Source organism: Oxyura jamaicensis, chromosome 3 (genome assembly GCF_011077185.1).
Source record: "Oxyura jamaicensis isolate SHBP4307 breed ruddy duck chromosome 3, BPBGC_Ojam_1.0, whole genome shotgun sequence".
NCBI classification, from domain to species: Eukaryota; Metazoa; Chordata; class Aves; order Anseriformes; family Anatidae; genus Oxyura; species Oxyura jamaicensis.
The window spans coordinates 39418212-39442355 of NC_048895.1; the positions used below are offsets into that span (position 1 = coordinate 39418212).

The 24144-nt window shown below is 33.8% G+C and overlaps 1 protein-coding gene across 4 annotated transcripts in view; it reads right to left on the bottom strand.

Moving 5' to 3' along the window:
- RYR2 (ryanodine receptor 2) overlaps nucleotides 1–24144 on the bottom strand; it is a 400228-nt gene that overhangs the window by 185477 nt on the left and 190607 nt on the right. For all 4 annotated transcript variants that reach the window (XM_035320403.1, XM_035320402.1, XM_035320401.1 and 1 more), the window contains 7 exons: nucleotides 20058–20222; nucleotides 18483–18604; nucleotides 15423–15606; nucleotides 14524–14659; nucleotides 8946–9041; nucleotides 1081–1199; nucleotides 299–432 (listed from right to left, as the gene is read on the bottom strand). In XM_035320403.1, coding sequence (XP_035176294.1) covers nucleotides 299–432; nucleotides 1081–1199; nucleotides 8946–9041; nucleotides 14524–14659; nucleotides 15423–15606; nucleotides 18483–18604; nucleotides 20058–20222 — 956 coding nt within the window. The remainder of the gene's footprint in view (nucleotides 1–298; nucleotides 433–1080; nucleotides 1200–8945; nucleotides 9042–14523; nucleotides 14660–15422; nucleotides 15607–18482; nucleotides 18605–20057; nucleotides 20223–24144) is intronic.

A 24144-nucleotide genomic window follows, 5' to 3' on the forward strand; every position in this document is an offset into this window, starting at 1 on the left:
TTTTGAAAGCACAGTTAGATCTAGAGAAGAATGGTTGAAAAGACTTCACAATTTCACATATTTAAAGCAGTTGAGAGAGAGAGAGAGAACAGCTTTAGCTTGCAGCAGCTCTCTGTTACCCATATTTTGGTTATAACAAATATTGCAAACAGTATTTAAAATCCTAATGAGAATAAAATACTTCAATGAAAGTTTTGGATGTGAAACAGTTTTTCTGCAGTGGCTATTTTTATTTCTTTTAACCACACATTTTATTCTGCTTTGTTCATACATACAGATTTACTCTTTTTCTCTTTACCTGCTCACATGGTTGACTAGGCGTGTCTGTAAGAGCAGATCTCTTCCTGGCAGGAGATTATCACAGATTAGATGTTGATTAGACCGCACAGCTACTCCATGACATACACAGAGAGAACACAAGACATCCAAAACCTGGAAAAAAATATATTCTTTTCATCTTTTTTTTTTTTTTTTTTTCTTCCATGTTAAAGACTTCATAATCACACTGAGTTACTTCTGGCTATATAGTGCTGTACAACTTGTTAGTGGAAGACATGTAAGGGTACGACAGCATGACATTCATCTAACGTAGTCATTTTATTTTACAACAATTCTGAAATTCTCCTAAAATATTAAGATGTATTCTCCCTGCTTCCCTTGAGGTTTAGGTAGTATTATTGCTTTCATCAAAAAGCAGAAAACATCCACCTTTCCTTCTCCAAACCACCCATACATCTGTTAGGAAAAGTTTCATTCATAATTATGAACACAGCATTGAAGTATTTGAAATCAAACTTCTACACAGAGCAATATCATAGAATCATAGAATATCCTGAGTTGGAAAGGACCCACAAGGGTCATTGAGTCCAACTCCTGGGTCTGCACAAGACCACCCAAAAATAAAAATAGATGTCTGAGAGCTTTGTCCAAATGATTATTGAACTCTGGCAGGTCCAGTGCCATGATCAGTTAGTTCCCTGGGGAGCCTCTTCCAGTGCCCAGCCACCCTCTCAGTGAAGAACTAGTATATTTTATTTGTTCATGAATGTTCACCTAAATATAGTCTCTCTCTATGCCTACCTTATGGTTTCTTCCATGTTTATCCAAAAGACAGATGATTGATTTAATATGTCCTTCTTTAATTATGTTTAGAGCTTCAGGGCTTTCCACCAATACACAGTGTAAAACCTCTAGAATTCCTGAAAAAATATATTCAAAGGATATATCAAATCATGACTACATTTAATACTTCCCAATATTTGCTCAGCTACATGCATTAGTTTCAAAAATATATGTTTTATATATATATGCTACTTCTGGATTTCCCCAAATCAGTGAATGAAATAAAAATCAGAAAGGAAAGGAGAAAAACTTGTAAATTATTTGGAAATTTTACTAATAACATGTGATTATCAATGCTCAAAAATTCAAACCGTGTAAAACATTGGTTTTAAATGGCTCTAAAAAGTGAAGACTTCACAGGACATACATATTATATACATAAAATATTCTCTCCATATTTACAGTTTTCTGTTTCTCCTCTTAGAAAATCATATGAACCACTAACGAAATTGTATACCTCTTATTTAAAGAAAAGAGGTAAATTCCCAGTCTGCTGGCCTGCTGTGTATCATTTTCTTAATGTATATAACAGCTATGCTGGGAGCCAACAGTGATGTTTTAGAAATAGCAAACAAATAGAAACAAACATGAAACTAAAATGCACAAGGAAGAAAGAACCACTAAATCACCAGTTGCCTCCCAATTAAATGCAATTCCCATCCCAATAAAGCTGCAGTCGTTGCCATCAAGAATCATTAGATTTAAAATTGTTCCCTGCAATTGGGCAGTAAAACAGGCTCCTACATGTGCTGGATCAAGTCATCACTTGTTATGGGAGCTTCCACATTTGGCACACATTTGGAAGACAAGTATGAAGCATGCAGTTCACTATTATAAGTTTTCTCAGTGAGAAAAGTCAAGAGCACTGAGGGAGAGCTGAGAAGTAGTCTTAAACCTAGAGTTATGGAATTCCCATTCATGCTGCACATCTGATATAATTCCTTCCTTATCCCTGTGTTCAAGCCATGGCTCCAAACACTCTGCTTAACCCTTGAAAAACAACATCTGTAGCAGAAGTCTTCTACTCTGCCACACTTTTACTGAAAGAAAAATGAAGCACTGCAGACTCCATGGTATGAAAAGAAGCATTAGACAGAAACACTCCATCAGTAAGAATACTCTGGTCTTTCCACAATCCCAGATAAGGAAGAGATCACCAGCCCAGCAGTTGAATAAGAGCAGGCCCAGATATGGAGAAAAACGTTCCAAAGAGCTACTAACTGAACACAAAGTTATTACTCGCAGTGCATGAGACAGTGTGATGACTAAGAAATATTAGATTAGAAACATACACTGGTCAGCTGCCTCCCTCTCACCTTAACACTATAGATTTGATCTAGAGGGAGGGCAAGTGCATTTCTGTTAGATTTCCGCTGGTTTTGAATAAACCACCAAATGAAGTGTGCATTATCAATAAATGACTGCTAACATTTAAGAATTTCAAGATTGTGGGTCATCCACATCAGTGTCCTCAGTAGCCAAAATTCAGAACAGGTGTTACATTAAAAAAGCAAACAAAACATGACAAAGCAGGTCAAACTGCCAATTGCCACAAAAATATATCTTTAGTTTTCTGAATTTCTAGCTTTCAATTTTCTAACAACTAAGAAAAATCAAAATACAAATTTAAGGAAAAAAAAATACTTTGATTTATCACAGGAATTATTTTTCTTCCTTTTATTAATTCCTGATTAACTGATCATAAAGCCTCTCACAAAACAAAAATATATATTTATAACTATAAATTAATTGAACAAGGATTTCAAAGACAACCAAGCAAAAACTGAAAACCAGAAACTTTGAACAGAAATTAAAATATATATATATCTGTTTCTTCTAAATATGAAATGCATGCCTATGCAACGAATAATGAAATGCAATGAAAAAGTAGTACTATTAAATACAGATTGATATTAAAATCATTATTTATGAGGAATATAAGTGGCCAGGAATTCAATGTCTATTCTATTGTCTTCATAGGATCAGCAGAAAATCCCACCTAGAGGATCTCTCAAGTATCTCACTGAGCAAAGGAATTCTGAGCACCTTTAACAATTTACTTCAATAACATACCTATCCAAAGATATACATTTGCAAACTAATGACATCTTCCATTGCTGTACCTCTGCAAAGATGAAAATACCTTCAGTTCATGAATTTTATTTTTTTTTAATATTTCTAAATTCAAACCAACTTGTATCATACATACTTACATTTGGATCAAGGTACGGCTCTACTAAAAACAACAATAAAAAAATCAATACATCCAAAGAAAATGGTCCTCTCAAAGAACACCCAATAAAAATTTCTCTTATAAGAGAATACTGGGCTGTGCAGAATTCTCACAGAGGAATAAAGATAAGAATGTTATGAACAAGCATATGTCAAGAAAGATTTTATTTAAAAAAATATATATATATATATATTTGATTTTGCTGATTCCCATTCTTGACAAGACCAAGTTACTCTGTCAGAAGAGACAATGATTGTTTTTAAATTACTTGCTATTAGAAGGATAGTTTTATTTTTTATTTCCCAAGAAAATCTGAACTGAAATAATGACTGGAATTGCTAGTGATTTTGTTCAGACATCGCTTGTTAATCACAGAAAACCTACAGAACCATCACTTTTTGTCCCAATATGACTTAACCTTTTTTCCTCAGGGATCTGAATGAAGATATTCTGTCATCACTAATAAAGCATACAGATTACTCAAAGACTGAAGTGTAGTAAAGGCAGAGGATAAACAACAAATAAAGTGAAAATTAGATATATCTCATACACAGGTTTCAAACAAAGTGTCTGTTTTAATATGCTTGAAGACACACATATGAAAACACAGAATGCAGGAAACCCTGCACAGACATAGTAGGCAATTTTCCTGTTCTGAGCAGTGACTCTGAAGAAAGACATATCCATGATATGAGATAGATATGAACTCCCAAAGTGATTCTGTAGCCCTGAAAATATAAGCAGAGTGTCACTACTACAAATAAGAGAATGTTAATATTAAATATGAAATTGGCAGTAGTATGATCTGGGCTGCAGTAGATGTATATCACCATTAACAATATTGATTAAAAGAACAAAGACCTAAGAGTCATGAGAGCTAAATGACTAGACGCTCTGCAGCAACATTCAGGACCTCAGTCCACCCAGCCTGCCAGCTAGATAGGCAGGCATCACTTGAACACCTCCTTACCTAGGAAAGTAAGAAAAGTATTACAAAAGGACACTCAATCTAGGGAGGTAATCTGTAAGAAGATCAATAGCTTTATTGTGTGCCACCGTGATCTAGGAATGCAAGGAAATCAATTCATTAAAAATGTGGTAAGGTATTCCACCTCTCCTTGTGTCACTGAAACGCACTGTTAACAATAAAAATAGTAATTCAATACGAAACAATATCACGTCACATAAGTGTGGTAGCCATAACCTTGGAATTTTCACATTTGTGTAGCTAGTTTCATAATAATAATTTTGTCTTAAAATAGTGCATTGTATTTATTTTCTAATTTAAAACTTTTCAATAATGGAAGTAAAATTACTTTGAAGGTGTAAAACATTGAAGAAAAAAATGTTATCAGCTAAACTCAGCTGCCACAGTTAACTTCAACAGTTACTGAAGCATCTGAATGCTGATCATTAAACACATTTTGTTCTAAGAGCAAATTCCCTGTATTTCAGGAAATATATATATATATACAAATGTACACTGTTGGTTCGGTTGGACTAATTCACTTTTAGATTTGTCTGTGTAGCTGGACCTGCTCCAATTTCACTGAAGCTGCAAAACGCAATCAAGCAGAATGTTTGAATAGAATACAAATGTCACAAACATAGACAGAGGTTACAATAAAGATGGGTGAAACCTTACCTCATCAAAAACATTTAGCTTTTAATTTTTAAAACATGATTTAAACCTTGTGACAAATTAAAAAAAAAAAAAAAAAAAGGAAACATATAGTACAACATTTTAAACTGTTGTAATGAATTTCATATTGTACCTCTAGAAGTTGAGTGCAAAGTTTTGAATTATTTCTGAAAATCCTAACTATGAGAGTTTTAAAAGTAAAATTAGGTCTCAGGAAATAATTTCACTGTAAACAGCTAGGGACATACACTGAAAATAAGAAGGTTGCAGTCAAATCCCATGCACCTGCATAATTGTGAGAACATTTTTCTTAGATGAGTGCTCTCACACCAAAGGTGGACTAAAGTGGAAGAACGATCAACCCTGTGATTTTGCCAATTTTTAAATGTTTGTTTCCATTTAAATTCTGTTACTCAAATGTTCATGACAGCAAGAAAATCAAGGCATCTACAGAGCACATTTCCCTAACAATACTTTAAATCAGCATGATTGTTCAATTACAATATCTCTTTCACTAGGTTCTCTACACAATACACTAGTGATAGTGACAATGATCAGCAAATCTCTGACTAGACACCAGTGCTATGAGGAGCTAACTCTGTGTCACCAGCTGGGAACAAAAGATGTAGCCTCCTATGTTCCTGCTGTTCCCACACAAATTGAGCAGCTCATGAATTCAGAGCACCAAGGCTGAAACAGACCAGTTGTACACTGAGTAGGAAGTAAAAGCATAGTAATAGAGCCCCCACCTTGGAGACAGAGTTCTGTAGGAAAAAAAAAAAAAAAAAATAGTTTATAGAAGAAAACAAGCTACAAAATTGAGGGCATAAAAACATTCAACATGGAATACGTCTCAGGTGCAGATAGGAGTGATCTTTCTGAGCTGAAAATATAGTTTAAAAATATTCCACACTGATTAGGAGTAGGATAAATGGTAATATAGAAACTCAACATCCTAGCTAGATTAGATAACATTACAAGCCACAGATAAATTAGTAGATACATCCATAAATAAATAAATAAATAAATTTAAATTTTCAAATTTTCTCTACTATCCATTCCCTGGGAATATCTCAATAAAAGCTGTCCTTTCTGGGTTATCTATTACCTACAGGATATGTAAAAAGATTAGAAGTGAGAAGTTTGATGGAAATCATCATCTCTGATGTTCTGTTATAGCTGAAGTCCTTAATATGTGTGCCAGTGTTAAATTATTTTGTACATCAGTATAGTAACTGTGGGAAGTTTGCTGAAGAATTCTGGTTTTCCAAACAGAAAGCTTCAGTCAGAGTATCCCAGTTTCCCTTTCCTGAAAATCATGCTGATATAGAAGGAACATTGCAAATTAAGAATTCCAAAATTTGCAGAACTATTTATTTAGGAAATGGCTCTGCCTGCAACTCCTGCTTAGCAGAAATGTATGTGGGGTGAGACTAGTTGAGAAAGGAGTACAAACAATAGATGAGAAAAATGACTGTACATATCATGCTTTTTATTGTCAATATGAAATGCTAAAATAATGAAGGTACAAGTCAAATTCCCTGGCCACAAGGAGCTCCAATTTAAGGATGATTCTCCCTAATTGTAATTCTTAGGACAAGTCTGGCGTCAACTAAAAATTATTATTGAAAGGAGTATTATTATGTTCCTTCCAGTTCACAAAATAGCACAGAGCACTAAAATAAGAAGATAATGGAAAAAAAATGAAAATATGCAATCAGGAAGGTGGTTATTATATTGCTCTCACTACTGTTTTAACTATCCTGCCCATTGGTCTTCCTGCCTTTTGAAATTACTGTAGCATAATAACAGAAAATAATATTTAAAAGACTCCCAAAAGGTCATTTTTTAACAAAACAGTAACAAATATTGTATATAAAACAGAACAGTCATAACTGCAACTGGAGAATATTTCTTAATCTGCAGTTGGAAATGTCTCCAGTAGGGTAACAGCAGAGAACAGAAGAGGGGATGGTGGGAAAATGATATGCATTAATAGTAATGACAAAGCAAAGCACATGTGAAATACAGAGAGCTAAAATTTAAAATGCAGGAATCAGTAAATATGGAACGTTATTTAAGTCTGTTTCTGTAGATTGAATATACCTTCCTTGTGCTATTATTAATAGTTAGCTCTTGAAATCCACCTCAATATCTACGCTCCCTGTGAAAAGATAAACATGAACCAGAACAGGAACATCAAAGAATAGCTGACGAGATATCAATTACAGTAGCTAGAACCAGCCAATAAAAAAGAGACAGGTTGAAACAAGTCTCTATGTGGTGTAACAGTAAAACTATTATAACCTGTAATACAAAATATTTTATTAAATTGCTTGGACTATGATTGGGTATTGAGGATTAACACAAGTTATATAGGACATTACAAATAGTTACACTGTTATGTTCTTATTGTCAAATCACACAGAAAAAATGTAAAATGGAAGAATACTAACAGTGTGAGATTAAAAATAAATAAATAAATATTGTAGTGCAAGCACTACAAAATTTTTCTCAGCTTCATGGTTACCATGTTCCTCACAGGATTCTTTTCACTGCATATTGACTTAAGACAGCGTTTTCTCAACTTTCTCTAGAAAGTATACTCCAAATATATTTCTTTAAAACATTTAGTAGTTTTTGCTAGTAGTTCAACTTTAGATTTTTTATAATGGTAGGAAAATATAGATATGCTTCTATATTATGTTAATGACCAGCATAAAGAAATTGAAACTTCTCAAGACAAAATTACTTTTTCTGTTGTTTTTGTTGTTGTTTTTTATGTTAACATTTCTGAGCATTTAGTGTAAAACTTCTCTAATTTGCATTATTTATATTTTTTTATTCCCTTCTGCTTTTTGTTACAACAAGGAATAATTTGCAAGGCTTATCGGGTATAAGAGATGAATTTAGACTTTGAGCTCCAACTTTTTCAATTTACCTGTCTAGTGCATGTGAGAAATCCACTTTGGTGTAAGGAGGATTCTGTAGCGTTTGTTTTTTATTTCAGCTATTTCATAGTATTTTTATGTCCTGTAGTTCATTTAATTGGCAAATCAAATATTAAAAATCTCATCATGTCACATCTGTATGTTCTGTTATTGGTGTAACCTACAGAACTCCAAGAAGCATTACATTGAAAAGTACAAAATCTAGAACACAGATCTTACACTATGCATGCTTTTTTATTCAATAAATATTTTTACTCATCTTGAAAAGCAAGAGAGGAGGCAAAAATAAATAAAAAAATAAAAACCCACAAAAACTAAAAAGCAGGTAGCAGAGACATTTCTTACCAACAACACTACTGCAGCATTACATTGCTTTCTGATCTGTATGTATTACAGATATTACCACTAGCATGAAAAGCATGCTTGGAAAAGAGTCAAAAATCAGACCTAAGTGTCCAAAAGAACAGCTGTTTATCTTTACACAAGAAAAAAAAAAAAAAAAAAAAAAAAAAAAAAAGTATTTATACCAGCAAAATGGGGCAAGAGACTCAAATATCAGCCACAAAGTCTTTCCCTCTAGATCCTTCACCAACTTTCCAACCACTGTTTGGTCACTCAGTTGTTTTATGTCCTTCTTATACTGTGGTGCCCAAAACTGCACACAGTGTTCAAGGTAAGGCCACACCACTGCAGAGCAGGATGATCCCTTCCCTCTATTGGTTGGCAATGCCCTACCTGATGAACCCCAGGGTACAACTGGCCCTTTGGGCTGCCAGGACACACTATTGACTTAAGTTCAACTTGTTGTTGACCAGAACACTCCAGCTCCCTTTCTGCAGGGCAGAATATATTTTATATAATATATATATTATTAATATATTTGCTCTCCCATAAGAATAACAATTCTTCATCATAATTACCCTGAATAAGTATACTACCAATTTTAAAAGAATGACAAACTGGGAAAATAAGGAAGATAAAATATTAAAAATCATACCAGAAGAGGCTTCCAGTCTTTCTAATCTGCTGATCAACCAATCAAGAGATCCAGAAAACTGAGCACAGTTTTTACGATTCCCTCGAATCAGAGCCGCTATTGGAAAAAGAGAGAAAAAAAAAAAAAAAAAAAAAGTATAAGTCCTTTTGAAGTAAAAGAATCCCAGTCTTCCAAGTAAGGATTCAATAAACTAGATTCTTAATTCTTAATTAGTGAGTTCGCCATATTAAATTTAAATAACAAAAATGATGGTTAGATTTACATGTTAAAATACTCTTGGCATCAAAATAAACTTTAATGTACTTGAAATATTTTGGTTTTACATTAATCTCAATAATCCCCGCAGAATAATCTACATGAAGTAGAGAAGCCATTTTGTTATCACAAAAGTCAGCTGCTACTGTAGAAAATAAGTTCTGTTAACCAGTATTCATGTAATAGGAAATATTGGAAGAGAAGAACATAGAGACAACAACATATGAGATGAATGATAACTTTTTTCAAGAATGCTAAAACCAAAACAAGACAGATGTCCAGGAACTGTTTATCACACTTTTTACACGGCTGTAAGGAAGAGGTGACTGATTTGGAACTGTTCCACTTTCATGCTCTGAGCTGAAGATTGAAGTAGACTGGATGCATGCATTGGCTTTGTGGGTATAACTGGCCAGAAATCTCACTGAATGCTGTAGGCACACAATGCCTGTCCCATCCTGGAATACATGTATTTGCTTGGATTTGGATACAAACGAGCTCTCAGAGAAGCATCTGTTCTGATCAGAAAACAGCGAGTCACTAACATTTGTTCAATATGTGGAGCAATGCAAACTGCTCTTCATAAGAACGCTCTTCTTTTTATTTATTTATAATAAAGAACACAATCTGTTATATGTCCAAACATGGTATTTTTCACAAAATCAATCATGTATTTATTTTCACAGTACCTAAAATAATAACGGTAAATTATATTCCTCAGAATTTATGACTCCAGCAAGGAAGAAAAAGGAGTGAAAAAGTAAATTTGAGATTTCTTAAATTCAATGAAAATTTCTAATTTCTTCAAAAGCATGAAAATGTATTTTCAAATGAGACACCAAGAACCAGAAGAGGAATATTTATAATTTTCTATGCTAACTCCATAACTTGTATGCTAACCAGCCTTTCACTTCTACATCACTTTATTCATTTTCTCAAGTATTGGACCATGCCATGACTCAAAAATTACTTTCTAATAAGATGCACTGCAATATCAGTTTGTAAGTATTAGAATACCATCTAAATGACTTGCTAACATTTTTAATGAGTAATAAATGTCACCAGTTCAGCAGGATTTATTCATTACTTTGCATTCATCCATAAAATACTACACTTGAGGACCTGACATTCTGGCACACAAAACAGCAATACACTGAAATAATAAGCCACTGTTTTATTAAGATAATATATATATATATATATATATATATATCAAATCTACACCCTGAATTCTAACATAATTAAAATCATGACAGTAGTTATTTGAAGATAGTTCTTTGGAAATTATAAGAGGAGGAATATATTGTTAAAAGACACCGATTAGAGCTAAGGAACACCTGTTTCTGTACGCATTTTTTTATTGGATTATAAGCAAGCCACATAATCATCTCACTGTGCTTCAAGTACCCACATAAAATGAAGGCAATAATAGTTCACTTCTTCACATGGCATCAATAAAGTTAACTTCAGTAGTAGTAACAAGTCACAGATGGTTTCATAAATGCAGCTAAGCATAAGTTTGTGAAAGGTTAGTACTCCGTGGTTAAGGTGTGGTTAAAATGCATTAAACAAGGCATACAACACTGAGAGCAAATTAATGTTCAACAGTTGCTTCCCCACCCCCCCACCATGAACAAAACTAGTGTCCAGTTTAAACGGAGAAAAAAAAGAAAAAAAGGAAAACTGGATGTGGCCAGTCAGATGTTGAAGTCACATCATTATGCATACTCTTGCACATTCTTGGTAATAGAAAAGGATCCAATACAAGTTCAGAGTCACAGTATGTATTTGTAATAGAGGAGGGACAGATGCCTTAACAGATATAAGGCAAGCACTTCTATATGCTATAGCATCCAGTCTCAATGGCCTGTAAATTGCAGTAGGTATGTCACAAACAATGTCAAGACATGACAAAAGCCACGAATTGTAACATTACTGCCTACTTTTATTTATGTGCAGACTCAAAGGCAAAGCACTGCTTGCTGAAGCAAGGGAGAGCAAGCAGTATCAATTTGTCATCCATGCAATTACTGTACAGCTCCAGCATTATTCAGAACAGAGCAACAGACAAATTCATTCTAGCCAGATCAAGGCCAGGCTTCTTAAGCAGTAGATGCCAGAAGCTAATGTAGTTAGGGAAGTAATGTAAAAGGGGGTTGAGAGGGCTGGAAAGTCAAGAAAAGCTTGAGCACTATTTTCCCCAGTACAAGTCCAGAGAAACAATCGATATTTTGTATAGGACAAGCAGACCTCTTCAGAAGGTATTATCTGGTCTTGTCAGTTGGAAATTTCAGACTTTTATGGAAATGATTTAGCAATCAAGCCACTAGTTCCTCCAGCCTGAGCTGTGCCTAATTTAACATTTTGAAAAACAAACTACATTGTTTCAAAAACTTCAACACTCCCCTCCATCTCTGAATAAAACAAGCACAGATTTTGTATTCCATCTATACTCTAAAAAGTCATCATCTGATTTGACTGAGACTTTAATTCTCTGGATATAGTCTAGATACTTTAAAATGTTCATAATTCCTGCCAAAATGTCTTGAATTTATTCTTACTAACTGAAATAACTACTGATAGTATACACAAAATAATCACCTTAAAGCCTGAAAGCCTGAAGTAAATTCACTTTACTTAGTGGGCATATATGAGTTGAAAGATAGATTAAGATATACAGTTTTTAGTATTGTTCCTTCTGGATGATCTTTTTATCCCAGCATGGGAAAAGCAAACATCCTCAAAAAAAAAAAAAAACTAAAAAACAACAACAACAACAAAAAAACGTAATGTCATAGTTTCAAGCATTCATACAGGTATTAGGTTGAGTAAAGACAGAAGCAGGTGTGATGAGAAGCTCACCCTACTATTTAGTTTATTTTCAAACATCTTTTCCAAATTTTAACTGTTAAAGATAAAATTTGCTACCCTTTCTGCCTGCAATTGATTGAGCTACCTTCATAATATTCAGACTAAACAATATGGTTGCCTACAAGCACGAAGGTAGCCAATGCTATATGTTTTTTGTTTTGTTTGTTTTGTTTGGAATGTAGTAAAAGCAGCAAGAAACATTCATTTTCTGTAACAGACCATAGTGTTCTGATGACAGACAGATATTGGCAAAAGTAAGTGAAAGATGGAGCTGTAACAAAACAAAACAACAACAATAAAAATAAAAATAAATAATAATAATAATAATAAAAAAATAATGAGAAATGCCTATTCCAGCTTGAAAAACACAAGACAAAAAGGAGCAGACATTTGAGGGAGGTGAGGAGAAAAAAAAAAAAAATTATGTGGAGGGGGGAAGGATCTGGACACCCCACTCAAGAATCTACAATATAATTTGTTATCCCAAGTTGTAACATTTCTCCATCATCAAATATCATAAATCCAGTGGCAAAAACTCCTGTCCACCTCTGAAACAGTACTTCACATAGAATTACTAAACAAATGACATGAGTGTATCATCCTTACAAATTTCTAACATCAGCTGAAATCAGAGCAGTCTGAAGTTTGAAGTTCCAGTCATGCTTTTGACCCTCATGTCGACTCAACGGACTTGTCACTATCTTGCACATTACAGAACTGGGGTGTACAGAGGGTGTATATTAGCTTACAGCTGTATATAGAAAAATTATAGGAGTATTTTTATCTAAATTTCTCTGTATCTCTTCCTGTCAGTGAATGGGAGATAATACCTTATATTTGCCTTATTACAGAAGTGTTTCTAAGAACACTTATTAATAGCTCTAATTATTCAGACCACTAATCATAAGTGGAACAAAAGAACTCCTATAGCTTTGTTTTCCAAACACAATTTAAAAGGCTCACAGTGAACAAGACTCAATGCCATACACTGTGGAAAAAAGAGAAAACTGAGTATAAGTAACAATAATAAATGAATACTAAATGAGAGTAGGTCCTACAAAAAAACTAGTATGTGATCATATTTCACAATGCACACCTACAAAAGAGCCAATTAATAGAGCACACAGTACATTCACCTGGGCGCTGCCAACTCACTTCATTTTACAAACTAAGTATTCAGTCGTAGAGTTTTTAATGGAGTAGATATATAACAAAATATTACTTGCATAACTTTGCAATACCACATTTCTCAGGAGTGATATTTTATGAGTATAAATGTTACATCAGATGCCTTCTGTTTTATTGGAAAGTAAGATAACAATCCTACACGAGGACTAGGTCCAAATTCAAGCTTTGCCAAAATGCACGTTTAAAGGAAAGCAGGCCCACACATTAGAACTGACATGTAACATAAAGATATCAGCATAGGCATATGTATGCAGCCTGAACAAAGCTCACTTAATGCTGGGGACACATTACTGTCCTCAGTCAGTTAAGGTCAGCGTTAATACTATTTAGGCTTAATTAAGGCACTGAGAAAACCTGGTGACAGAAGAGCAAGGAATTGACAAAATCATCTCTTAGGAAATAAAATTTGCTTTTGTAGACAACAACTTAGCAGAAGTGAATTATGCTGGCAGTTATAGCAGTGGATTAATAACCCTAACATAATGAATCATAGCAGAACACAAATAACATATGCAATTCAAATTGATAAGCAAACATATAAGGTGATTAAATACTTCTACCTAAATAGAAATTTGATCAGGACCCAACCTACACTTACAGAATATACTATGAAATGCTTATAGAATATACTGTGATATTTTTGGTGACAGCAAGTGGATAAGCTCTTCATACTACATTACATCTAAAAGCCAGCAACCTTTTCAAGGCACACTGTATCAATATAATTTTGGAGACACTATTGGTCATTACTGGCAAATAAGAGGTGTCTTGGTTACAGGAGCTTTAAATTCAGTCTGCAGTTCTGCAGAAAAACACATGAAAAACAAGAAACTTTTAAAAAACTGACCACAGTGCCACAGCTCCTTAACACAAGAATGACACATTGAAATATATTTGGATAACTCATTTTTGAGCAGCATCCAATATACATCAGCAACACAATGACATAAAAAAACAGTTAATCCTTTAGTTGAAGTAAGAAACACATTATTTATCAGAATAAATATTATAAAAAAAAAAAATCAGATTATTTGAGTGTTTTCTGTGAATTGTTATTCTTAACTACAAGCAAGGACTTGAAAATACAAAAAAATCCTTGGGTTTTGTAGGGTAGCAATTTATTTTATTCAGATATATTTGTTTAATTTCAATCCTAAATTTCTACACAGTGGAAAGTCTCTTATACTAAAACAGGTACAAGTTTATTTTAATCTGACTGCTATTTTTAGCTAAAAGAATCCAAGTAGCCCACAATTTGTCTTACCTAGTAATTCATACAAAGAATTCAGAATAGATTTCCATGCTTCTCCAGCTTCCCTCCCAGCTACATCTGCAAAATGAGCTGCACTGCTGTATACATTCAAGCGATCAATACATTCAAGAACGAGGTTGATCATACCCTAAAAATGGAAAGGCTCAGATTATCAGAGGAAAATCAAGCAAAGAAAGAAAGGAAAACAAAAACAAAAACAACAACAACAACAAAAAAAACACCACCGTGGCACAATTACGTAAGATTTTCAGAAATCTAAGAAAATAAAGAACCAACCAATAAAGTAAAGTCAGGTATATAAAACATAAGAATATATTTGTGGAGTCAGACAATTGGAATCAAACAAGCAATCCCTATGGAAAAGGTTTTTTTTTAAAAAAGTACTGATACTGATTTTACCATATTGAGTGGTAAAAATAAAACAAAAAGTAAACTATTCCAGACATTCTACCCTAGGAGACATTTAGGCATCTGACTAATTACAGGCAACCATCAGTACCAGAGAAATAATAGAGAATATTAGACAAAATATTTAAAGCATACTTATTAAACTGTAACATCATCCTGTAACAAGAAATGAAGCTATAAACAGAAGAAATTAATTCACATAAAAGGAGAAAATTATAGTCAGAATTCAGGGCATATTCTCAAATTAGTATCTAACTTTAAAAAAAAAAAAAAAAAAAAAAAAGCCGCCTTAAATATGTTTCATTAAATATACAAGAAAAATCAACAGATCTTAAGAAATTATTAATGTAGCAAAGAGTTTGACTCCTATAGAACAAAAGCCACTGGAAGCATACTCTGTATTAGACATCAACACCACAGACACCATGAGAGAATACTTGCAGACAAAATGGTGCAAAAAAAAGAGTAAAACAGTTAACTACCTCTTCCTGGAAGAGGTTCTGGCGATTCTTCAGTGCTCGGAGCCTGTTTTGTTTGTCTTCATGCTCTAAATGTTCATCAGGGGGGTGAAAGTAGCCAATCAAGTCTTGAAGGCTCAGACTGACCGACTCAATAGGTAAATCTACCGTGGAAGACTTCACTTTCTTGCTGAGAGCATCAAGGCCCCTGGAATAAGATGCAAAGTCTCCTGGGTACTGGGAAAGCATTTATTTTGCCTTTTTAACTCTTTGTTGGATTAAAAGCAAACTTTGTTTAGATTTCAAAGCTCAACTAATTTTCTGACAACTACATAACTATTTAACAATGATTTATGTCTGCCCCATTCTCCCCTTCTCCACCCTTCACTTCCCACACAAGCCTAGCAAACAACCACAGCATCATCACCAGTCATTCCCATGACTGAAAGTATCACAAATGTTGTTTCCAGAAAACAAGTTTTCTTATTCTACCTGTGCATTTAGCAATTTCAGAGGCAGAACAAAAGATGAAGGTAAAGACAAGATACTGTAAACCTCTCAGGAGTGTCCCTAACCTGCCCTTAAGCCATCTTCAGTGCTGTTCCAGTTCTCCCAGACAGTCCATCCCAGCACTTAACTAGCCTTTTTGTTTCCTTGATACAGAACACAAGCTTGGCCTTGCCAATTGTCTCCTAGAAAGAGAAGGCAGACTATTCTCCTTGTTGCACCTACCCTTTGCAAAACCGAATCCCAAATAAACCCTGCAATCCAATTTTCCCTCACTGCTGTGCTCTCCAGACCCCTGTTGGTTTTTTCTCCTCTATTTAAACCTCATATGTTTTTGAACTGTAGCCATTGCAGCTGAAACCTCAGCAGCACTATGCAGTAAATGGAAGGCAAGAGCTTTTCCTTGGAATCCCCGGGGAAGGCAGTGGCTGAGCAGGGGGGCTGCCCCAAGACAGCAGGAGGCCCACCAGAACCTTCCAGAAGGAGAAGAAGGGGCTGCACATGATACAAAAATTGAGTTACTGGGGGCCTGTAGATCCACCAGCCATCCTCTGGGGAAAGGGAAAGAAAACGCACTCCTGAGTGTGTTTGACTCCTGTCAAACTCCACAGAACTTGGCATGAGGCGGCCTGGCCCTCAAGCACTAGGCAAGGAGCAGCCCTGAAAAAAAAGCCTACCCTGGCAACACACAGTGCAGAGAGCAGGAGGTGGGGACTTACTTGACACTCCAGATTTCAGTTTGGATGCATTCTCAATTCTGCCGTTGCACAAGGTTTCTCTTGCTAGGTTATGCTCAAGTGAAACCTAGCTACAGAGCACTGAAAGCCTTTCTGTATTCACCAGTGCTTCTTCATGCCAACCTAAAGACTGCTGAGCTTCATATGGAACACTTAGACATGCACTCCCCCCACCCCACTGGGTTATCTCCCCCATTTCTTGTGTTGAAGGCACTGAAGTATCCTGCCAACCTGACCCGCAACTGAGTTGGTTTTGGGGGGAGGTTTTTTTGATCTTTGCTTTTGTTGTTGTTTTGTTTTTTAAACGGGCATGTTGCCCCTATATTTTCAACTCCAATATTGAACTCAGGGCTGAAAGACTTCTAGATTAAGGAAGCATTATAAATTTAGTAGGAGTATTTACTGAATAATAAAAATCTGTTAGAGTAAGTAGAGTAAGTAATGCAATGTTTCAAAAGAGAGAGCTGCAGATGTTATCTAAAAAACTTCATTTTATTTTTTTTTTATGTGCATGTTATCTGAAGTTATCAGCAATTTTTCTACTGACTTGACATAAAAGAACTGGGCTATACATTTACGGAATAATTTCAACACTTTCCAATTCAGCTTTTTCCTCTTGTAGTAACATTCTGCCAAAACTAAATTGTTAAACACTACCTTGAATTCTCTATGCACTTTTTATAAATTTTTACTGTAATTTAGCCGTACCTTGATTTGTGAAACCTTATCATTAAATTGCCTTTCTCTGTCTTTATCTTTTATAGCATCCTTTGAAGCTCCTAAGAAAATGTTTTATTTACAAAGATACCTAGTTCTTGGATTTCTAGTAGGCAACTCTTCTAACATGTTTTTTTCTGTTAAGTATCTGGGTAAATGCTTTTCACCAAATTGACATCTGTGTCTTCAAACGTGTGCTGATGCGGGACATGGTTTCTTTAGGTCACCATGTCCCACACTGTCATGTCTTTTAAGAATGAGTTCCTATGAAATGCTTATTATTAAATGTAGTCTTATCACATCACTTTTTTCCTAATGCCAACAACACTGATGAAAGTTGCATTTTTTCAATTACTCAAGTCAAAAAACATTTCAGAATTAGCATTTTATCAGTCTTACTTAGGAGAAGTTTGGAGTAGGAAAATAAAGGCAAATTTCATAGTTATTGCTGTATTTTTAGCAGGCTAAAACACAATAAAATAAAACATTCCACATGTTACCAAATATTAAAGAAACAAGTTGCATTAAAAGGAAATGAATAAGGAAAGTATAAGAGGAGGGTATAATATCATACATGTAAGAAAACTGGTTTGAGACTTTGAATTTCAGTGAATTTGCCTTGTATCAGTTTGCAGTTGCACGGTTATCTCATTCTTCCAGACAAAGTTATCAGGTTTTTTAAGCTGAAGTTCTTAGTTTCTTTTTGTTTGTTTTATTTTTTTTATTATTTTTTTTTTGTGGGTGTGTTTTTTATTATTATTATTATTATATTTTATAAAACTATACTTAAAAAAGAAAAAGCTAAATGATGCACCTCATGGCCTACAGAAAATTTTGGTGAGTATCCCTTTTGTGATTTGTTTCCATTTTCAGTACGTTTAAACATTTAAATCAAATTTAAACAATAAAGTAATATTAGATCATAAAGAAAAGAAATTGGACAATACTTCTTAAAATACTTCCTTGCTGGTATTCACTAAAGAATTGCCATAAAATTTGGCTTGAAAAGTACTCATCTGTTTTGTTTTGTTTTTCTGAAGATGTAACAGTATTAATAGTCACTTTGAATACATGAAAAGAGAAAAATAAGAAAAAGAATAAAAATATCATTTTAAAGGTTCACCTTATAAACCTGTTGAAAAGGAAGACTGTACTACGGATGACACGTGCTGTGCGGGATTCTTCATGCTGAGATCTGGACAATGTTAAACCATCATCCATGTGACCTTCATGGTGCATTATTGCCTACAAAACAAAAATAGGAAGCCATCACTGCAAAATTAAACTTGATTCACAAATAACAAGTATCAAAACTCACATAGTAAGTCAGGGAAGGAAATGAAGAAGTCATATAAAAAAAGTGGGAGATTTAATTGAACACAGATAATCTGTATTTTACTTCCTTGTGTTCAAAGACACACTTGTATAGAGCCAGAAGATCCAGAGCCTTAATAATCTCACAGCCACAGCTTCTGTTAACAATGTACTTTATGTGTGTGCATGTGTTTTTATGTATATTTTTACATATGCAAACATTTACATATACATAAATACATTCATATATATTTATAAATCAAAAGACTAAAAGGATTGGTTTGTGTTTTGTTTTTGTTTTTTTTTTTGTTTGTTCACCTTAAAAACTGTTCCCTTACTCAGAAGTATATCCCTCAAGGTCAGACAAGACATATATATATATTAAAAAAAAAAAAAAAAAAAAAAGATTACATTCTTTACCGGCCCAACAATTTACCGGCTTCTTTTCTGACTATGTCTCCAGTCAGAAATTAGAATTATTTTAAACTATGACTATATAAATTAATATTATAAATTATGTGTATATAAAACAATGTATACTATTTTATATAAAATATTTAAAGAATACATATATGTAGGTGTGTGTAGATAGATTTTTAGACACATTATATATATTTATATAAGTTTATAAGGCATAAACTTCTAAGTATACCAGATGTTACTCCAGATTTATGCTTCTGGCATGTAAAACAGTCATGGAAAATACTACAGTGTGGATAAACACTAAATTGTCTCTGGTAAGAATTGTAACATGTCTCCTTATTTTATTTTAGTTTAATAAAAAATGGCAAAAACATTTTTTTCCTTGCTGAGAAATTTTCCTGCAAAGTTGAAAATTTACAATAAACACTAGGACTAATGTAGCTTCTGGAAGATGTATATACTTATGGGAGAATCTTTAACCTGCTTTATTATCCTAAGATAATACTAATTTGCTTGATCATGGTTGGTATTTGGGACTTGAAACCAATGCTGAACATTCTAGCAAAGAAGGTAATACACTCAGAACATGAAAAGTAAAGACTTGAAATTAAATGCCCCCTCATTCCAAACTGCAGCACAATGAAGAAAGAAATGTTAACATATAATACAAGCTATTACTTGTATTTTAGTTTTTCATCAATTATATCCAGATTTATCAATGTTTGTGGGTTAATATCTATAGGTAAGTAGATATGTAGATGTTCAGCTTTCAGTATGGGAATTAAGTACATCACATGAATTTGACTTTCAGTATGCAACCAAAAAGCCTTTACACTGAAACAAAGAAATGTTTAAAATATTTTAAAACTAGAAATTAGCTTTTTCTGTAGTTCTCTTCACTTTCCCTCTCTGCCTTCTCAGACTGTGATTAAATGAAATGCATTCCTATTTACAGTCTTACCTTGCGCTGCACAGAACCCATTCTTACAGACTTTGCATCAGCGGACTGGTACGTGAGCCATAGGCCCGTGTCTACATGTTGTATGAAGCATATTGAATCTCCATATTTAATTTCAGGTGCTCCCATTCCATCTACCTCTTTTCTTGTCCCTATGTCCAACTTTTCCTGAACGAGGAAAAAAAAAAAAAAAAAAAAAAAAAAAAAAGAAAATATGAGATCAATTACTGACATGTTAATATTTGCATCAAATATTGAATACTTGGCAGTTTTCAAGTATAGGATCTGTAGGAATATGTAAGAGTTTTCACCTGTGAAACAATTAAAAATTGGTGGAAGCGTAACCTCTAGTTAAATATTTAGGGAAAAGATGGGGATACAGATCCCATTTGCATAAAAATGTGGCTCATTATACTAGGAAAATGTATTCATTTCACCTGCCTAGGAAAAAATTTGTATCATAATTGACAGTCCATGTCATTACTGAGACATAAAAACTTACAAAACTACAACAAATACATTGAATTCTCTAGCTGAATCAAACACTAAACTCCAGCAGGTTTTCCTCCTCCTTTTCTCTATTCTTTTCTCTTTTTCCTTCATACTGGGAAAGATGAATACCTCCCTACAATTTATCTCCAGCTGTCACAGAAAGACTGTCTTTAGCCTGCCACTGTATATTAGCCTATTACTGCCTAACAATAGGTTCAGTATTTCCCGAGAAAAGAAAAGCATTTTACACTGGTGTGTTGACAAACTGTAAAAGAAGAATGTCATGCCCATGAATCAATCCAACTGATGTCCTATAGAGACAGCAGGCATTCCAGAAGTATCTAGCTCTTACAAGAACCAAGTGCTTTCCCACACACATCAGTTTATAAGACAAACATCCTATGCATCCAAGTTCACGGCAGATCTCTTTAATCTCTCCAAAAGCATATGGCTCAACTTCATATAAATCTTGTCTGCCTGGACTAGTTGTAAAAACAACAGGTAAGTATGGACAAAAATGCATCACAAAGGCTCTATAGCATCTTCTTAACATTAAGAAGGGTGTTAATGTAGCTATTCCCAAAACTTCTCAGGGGGTTTTGACAGGCTGGATCTACCCATTCCTGAGGCTGTCACACCAGCTCCAGTTTAATCAACAATCTTCTCCACTGGTTGTAACCAAAAACCTTGGTTAGCTCTGATTCATGTGATCGAGTTATTGATGTAAAAACTACTCACAATTCTTCTGGGGGAAAGGGAATACACCATAATTATTGCAGTTGAAACCAAGACCACAGGAATACTGCAATTGCTGTTTCATTCACCCTTTCACAGCTTCACCAGAGCAGAGAGGCTTACTGGTGCAGTAACTGCAGTATTCAGGTTCTGTAATTGTTCACCCATGCCCACACAAGAAGATGCTTAATTTTGATTTTAAAAGAGTATGTACACCATACACATGTACCATGAAAATCTGGGGAGACAGCTTCACCATAAAAGATGACAGAGACTGTCATCTTTCATTTTTGAAATGAAAGCATAATAAACTCTCATTTATTAAAGGAATTTAAAAAAAATAAATTATTAAGTAAAGCAAAATAGTTTTCATAATAAATAGTTTTAATGCTACAATTAAGAATGCATTTTGAAGAACTTAAAAATAAGATAAATTAATATTCAGGTGGAACTGTTATTATAATTTTTCATAACTAAGCTCCCAGAGATATGTTCATCAATTCAGATTATTAAACTGTTCTAGGATACATATGTTAATTTCACTACCTTGTAAACATCTCACCTCTGTAAGTGCTTAAAGTCTTATTAAAATCCTGCTCATTGATACATGGTAATAACTCATTTGTTAGTAAATCTGACGCCAATTAGCAAGTTACCACGTGCTTCCATTTCATTATTAATTCATTATTTTGTTCACATTTTCTCCAAATGTTGTATTGAATTGTTTCAAGAACAAGCACAAGTAACCTTAACAAGTAACAAGTAAAAGCAGCTGAAAACTGAAAAGCTACTTATTTTGCACACAAGGAATGATGCAGGAAAAAATAAATTAGCTCCTGCTATCACATAATAAAGGGACAGCCTGATTTCAGGTCCAGTGTTTTGAATCATCTTCATAACTAGAAGGTAATGTGAGCCTGTGTGAAAGTGCTGTGCTTCTACACTGTAAGATTATTTTTTTTTTTCTAAAGTCTTCTCACAACAAACTTCTTAAGATGTGATTATGTCAATTCACAAATTATCTCATAAAACACTGTCAATATTATTAGGGATTTTTAACTTTAAAAATATTCTGTACTCACTTATATGTATTAAGTATAACAGATATTGAAAGGGTTTGATACTGCAACCTTCATTCCATGGTAAATTTATTCATGTTAAAACTATTTAGAAAAGAAATTGCAATGCCAAAAAATTGCCAAACAAAATCTGTCCTTGCCTATATAAGTACTCCAACAACTCTGCATGTAAAGTTTAGAGCCCTGAGTGAGCCCCTTCAGTCACATTCAGTTGAGCTCTTTCCTGCAAGATAAGCAGAACAGCCAGGAAAGGATATGGAAAAAGGGGGGACTGAATGTAGGTGAGAAAATTGAAAGCTAGTGGATCATCTAGGGACAGCAGGCATCAGGCATCAGAGCAATATTTGGGAGCCTCAAGACATTCAGCTATTTTGGGGAGTGAAGAGAAACCAGAAATGCTTATATATGGGAGGATATGCGTGGAGTGCTGGATTCATGCCAATAAACAGCAGATATTTGAGAAAGTACACATAATGAATCAATCTAGTCATTTACGTTTTAAAAGTTTATCAATGAAAATCAGGATCAACAAAAAAAAAGTCTGAAATAACAATGTTATCATTTAATAATTGCATATTGGTATGCACCTTACATGATGCATGTTTCCAGCCCACTACACTCTTACTATAACATGTCATTACAAAAGCACCTGCAAAGTCTTTCTATAGGACATTTCTAAATAAGAGCTTCTGTTTTGTTTGTGGTCAAGTCCCATTCTCAGACCATCAATTTTTTATACACAAATCAAAACCCTTCTTCTGTTACACTGAAACATAACAGAGGCAATTGTTATTACCAATAGTCTGAAAACTGCCTCAGTGATGCAAAGCAGTAAGAATATATTAGAAATGAACAGATTTATTGACCAATGTGCCAGATTTTCTCCAGAAGGACATGCTTGTTATAAACACAGTTTTTATTTCATGCATACAAGAATACAGGCAAATCCCCCCACATTTTTTGGGCTAAATGGGCAAAATCCTTTCACATGATTTTATCTCAATGTCAAAAAAAAATTATTCTATTAAGCCTAGACTTAAATGTGTTATTTTGCTCTAATATTCTCTATAATTCCTTTCAATTTTCAGAAAAGGATTCAAGTGATTAAGGCTTGTCCTTTCAATTTTATCTTTTGTCATCTGACCCAACCTATACCTTCTGTGGCTTTCAGGACTGACTAACATTCTAGCAGATCTCACTGACTGGAAAGAGCAAATTCATGACCACTTTTTAAGCTGACATTAATATATTTCCTATGAAATTTTTACAAAGAAACAGGTGATGACATAAAAATACAAGCCATAGATTTATATTTATATATATATATATGTATATATATATATATATATATATATAATTCTGCTGAAAAGATGATGGAGAGGAAAAGTGGATTGTATATATAAACATTTTTCAGTTAGGTAAAGTGCCTTATTTCAGTGCATAAGTGATATTAAACTAATAATTTTTTAATCAAAGAAAACCATCAGTATTTAGCAAATGCAAAAGTAATAAATTTACAAAATGTAATCACTTCAAACTTGAATCTGAAAAACAACTATATGTTTGGGGCAATCAATTGGAGAAATCTGTGGATATTGCATGCTCTGTAAAGACAGAAGTTAAAAAAAAAAAAAAAAAAAAGTACTCCAAATTTCAATTGCATGAATGCCTAATTCTCATGTAATGATAATTATTAGAGTAACAATGAGGGCATAAAACACAATTCACAGAAAAAAATAAAAATAAAAAAAATAAAAAAATAAAAGAGAGAGAGAGAAGAAACT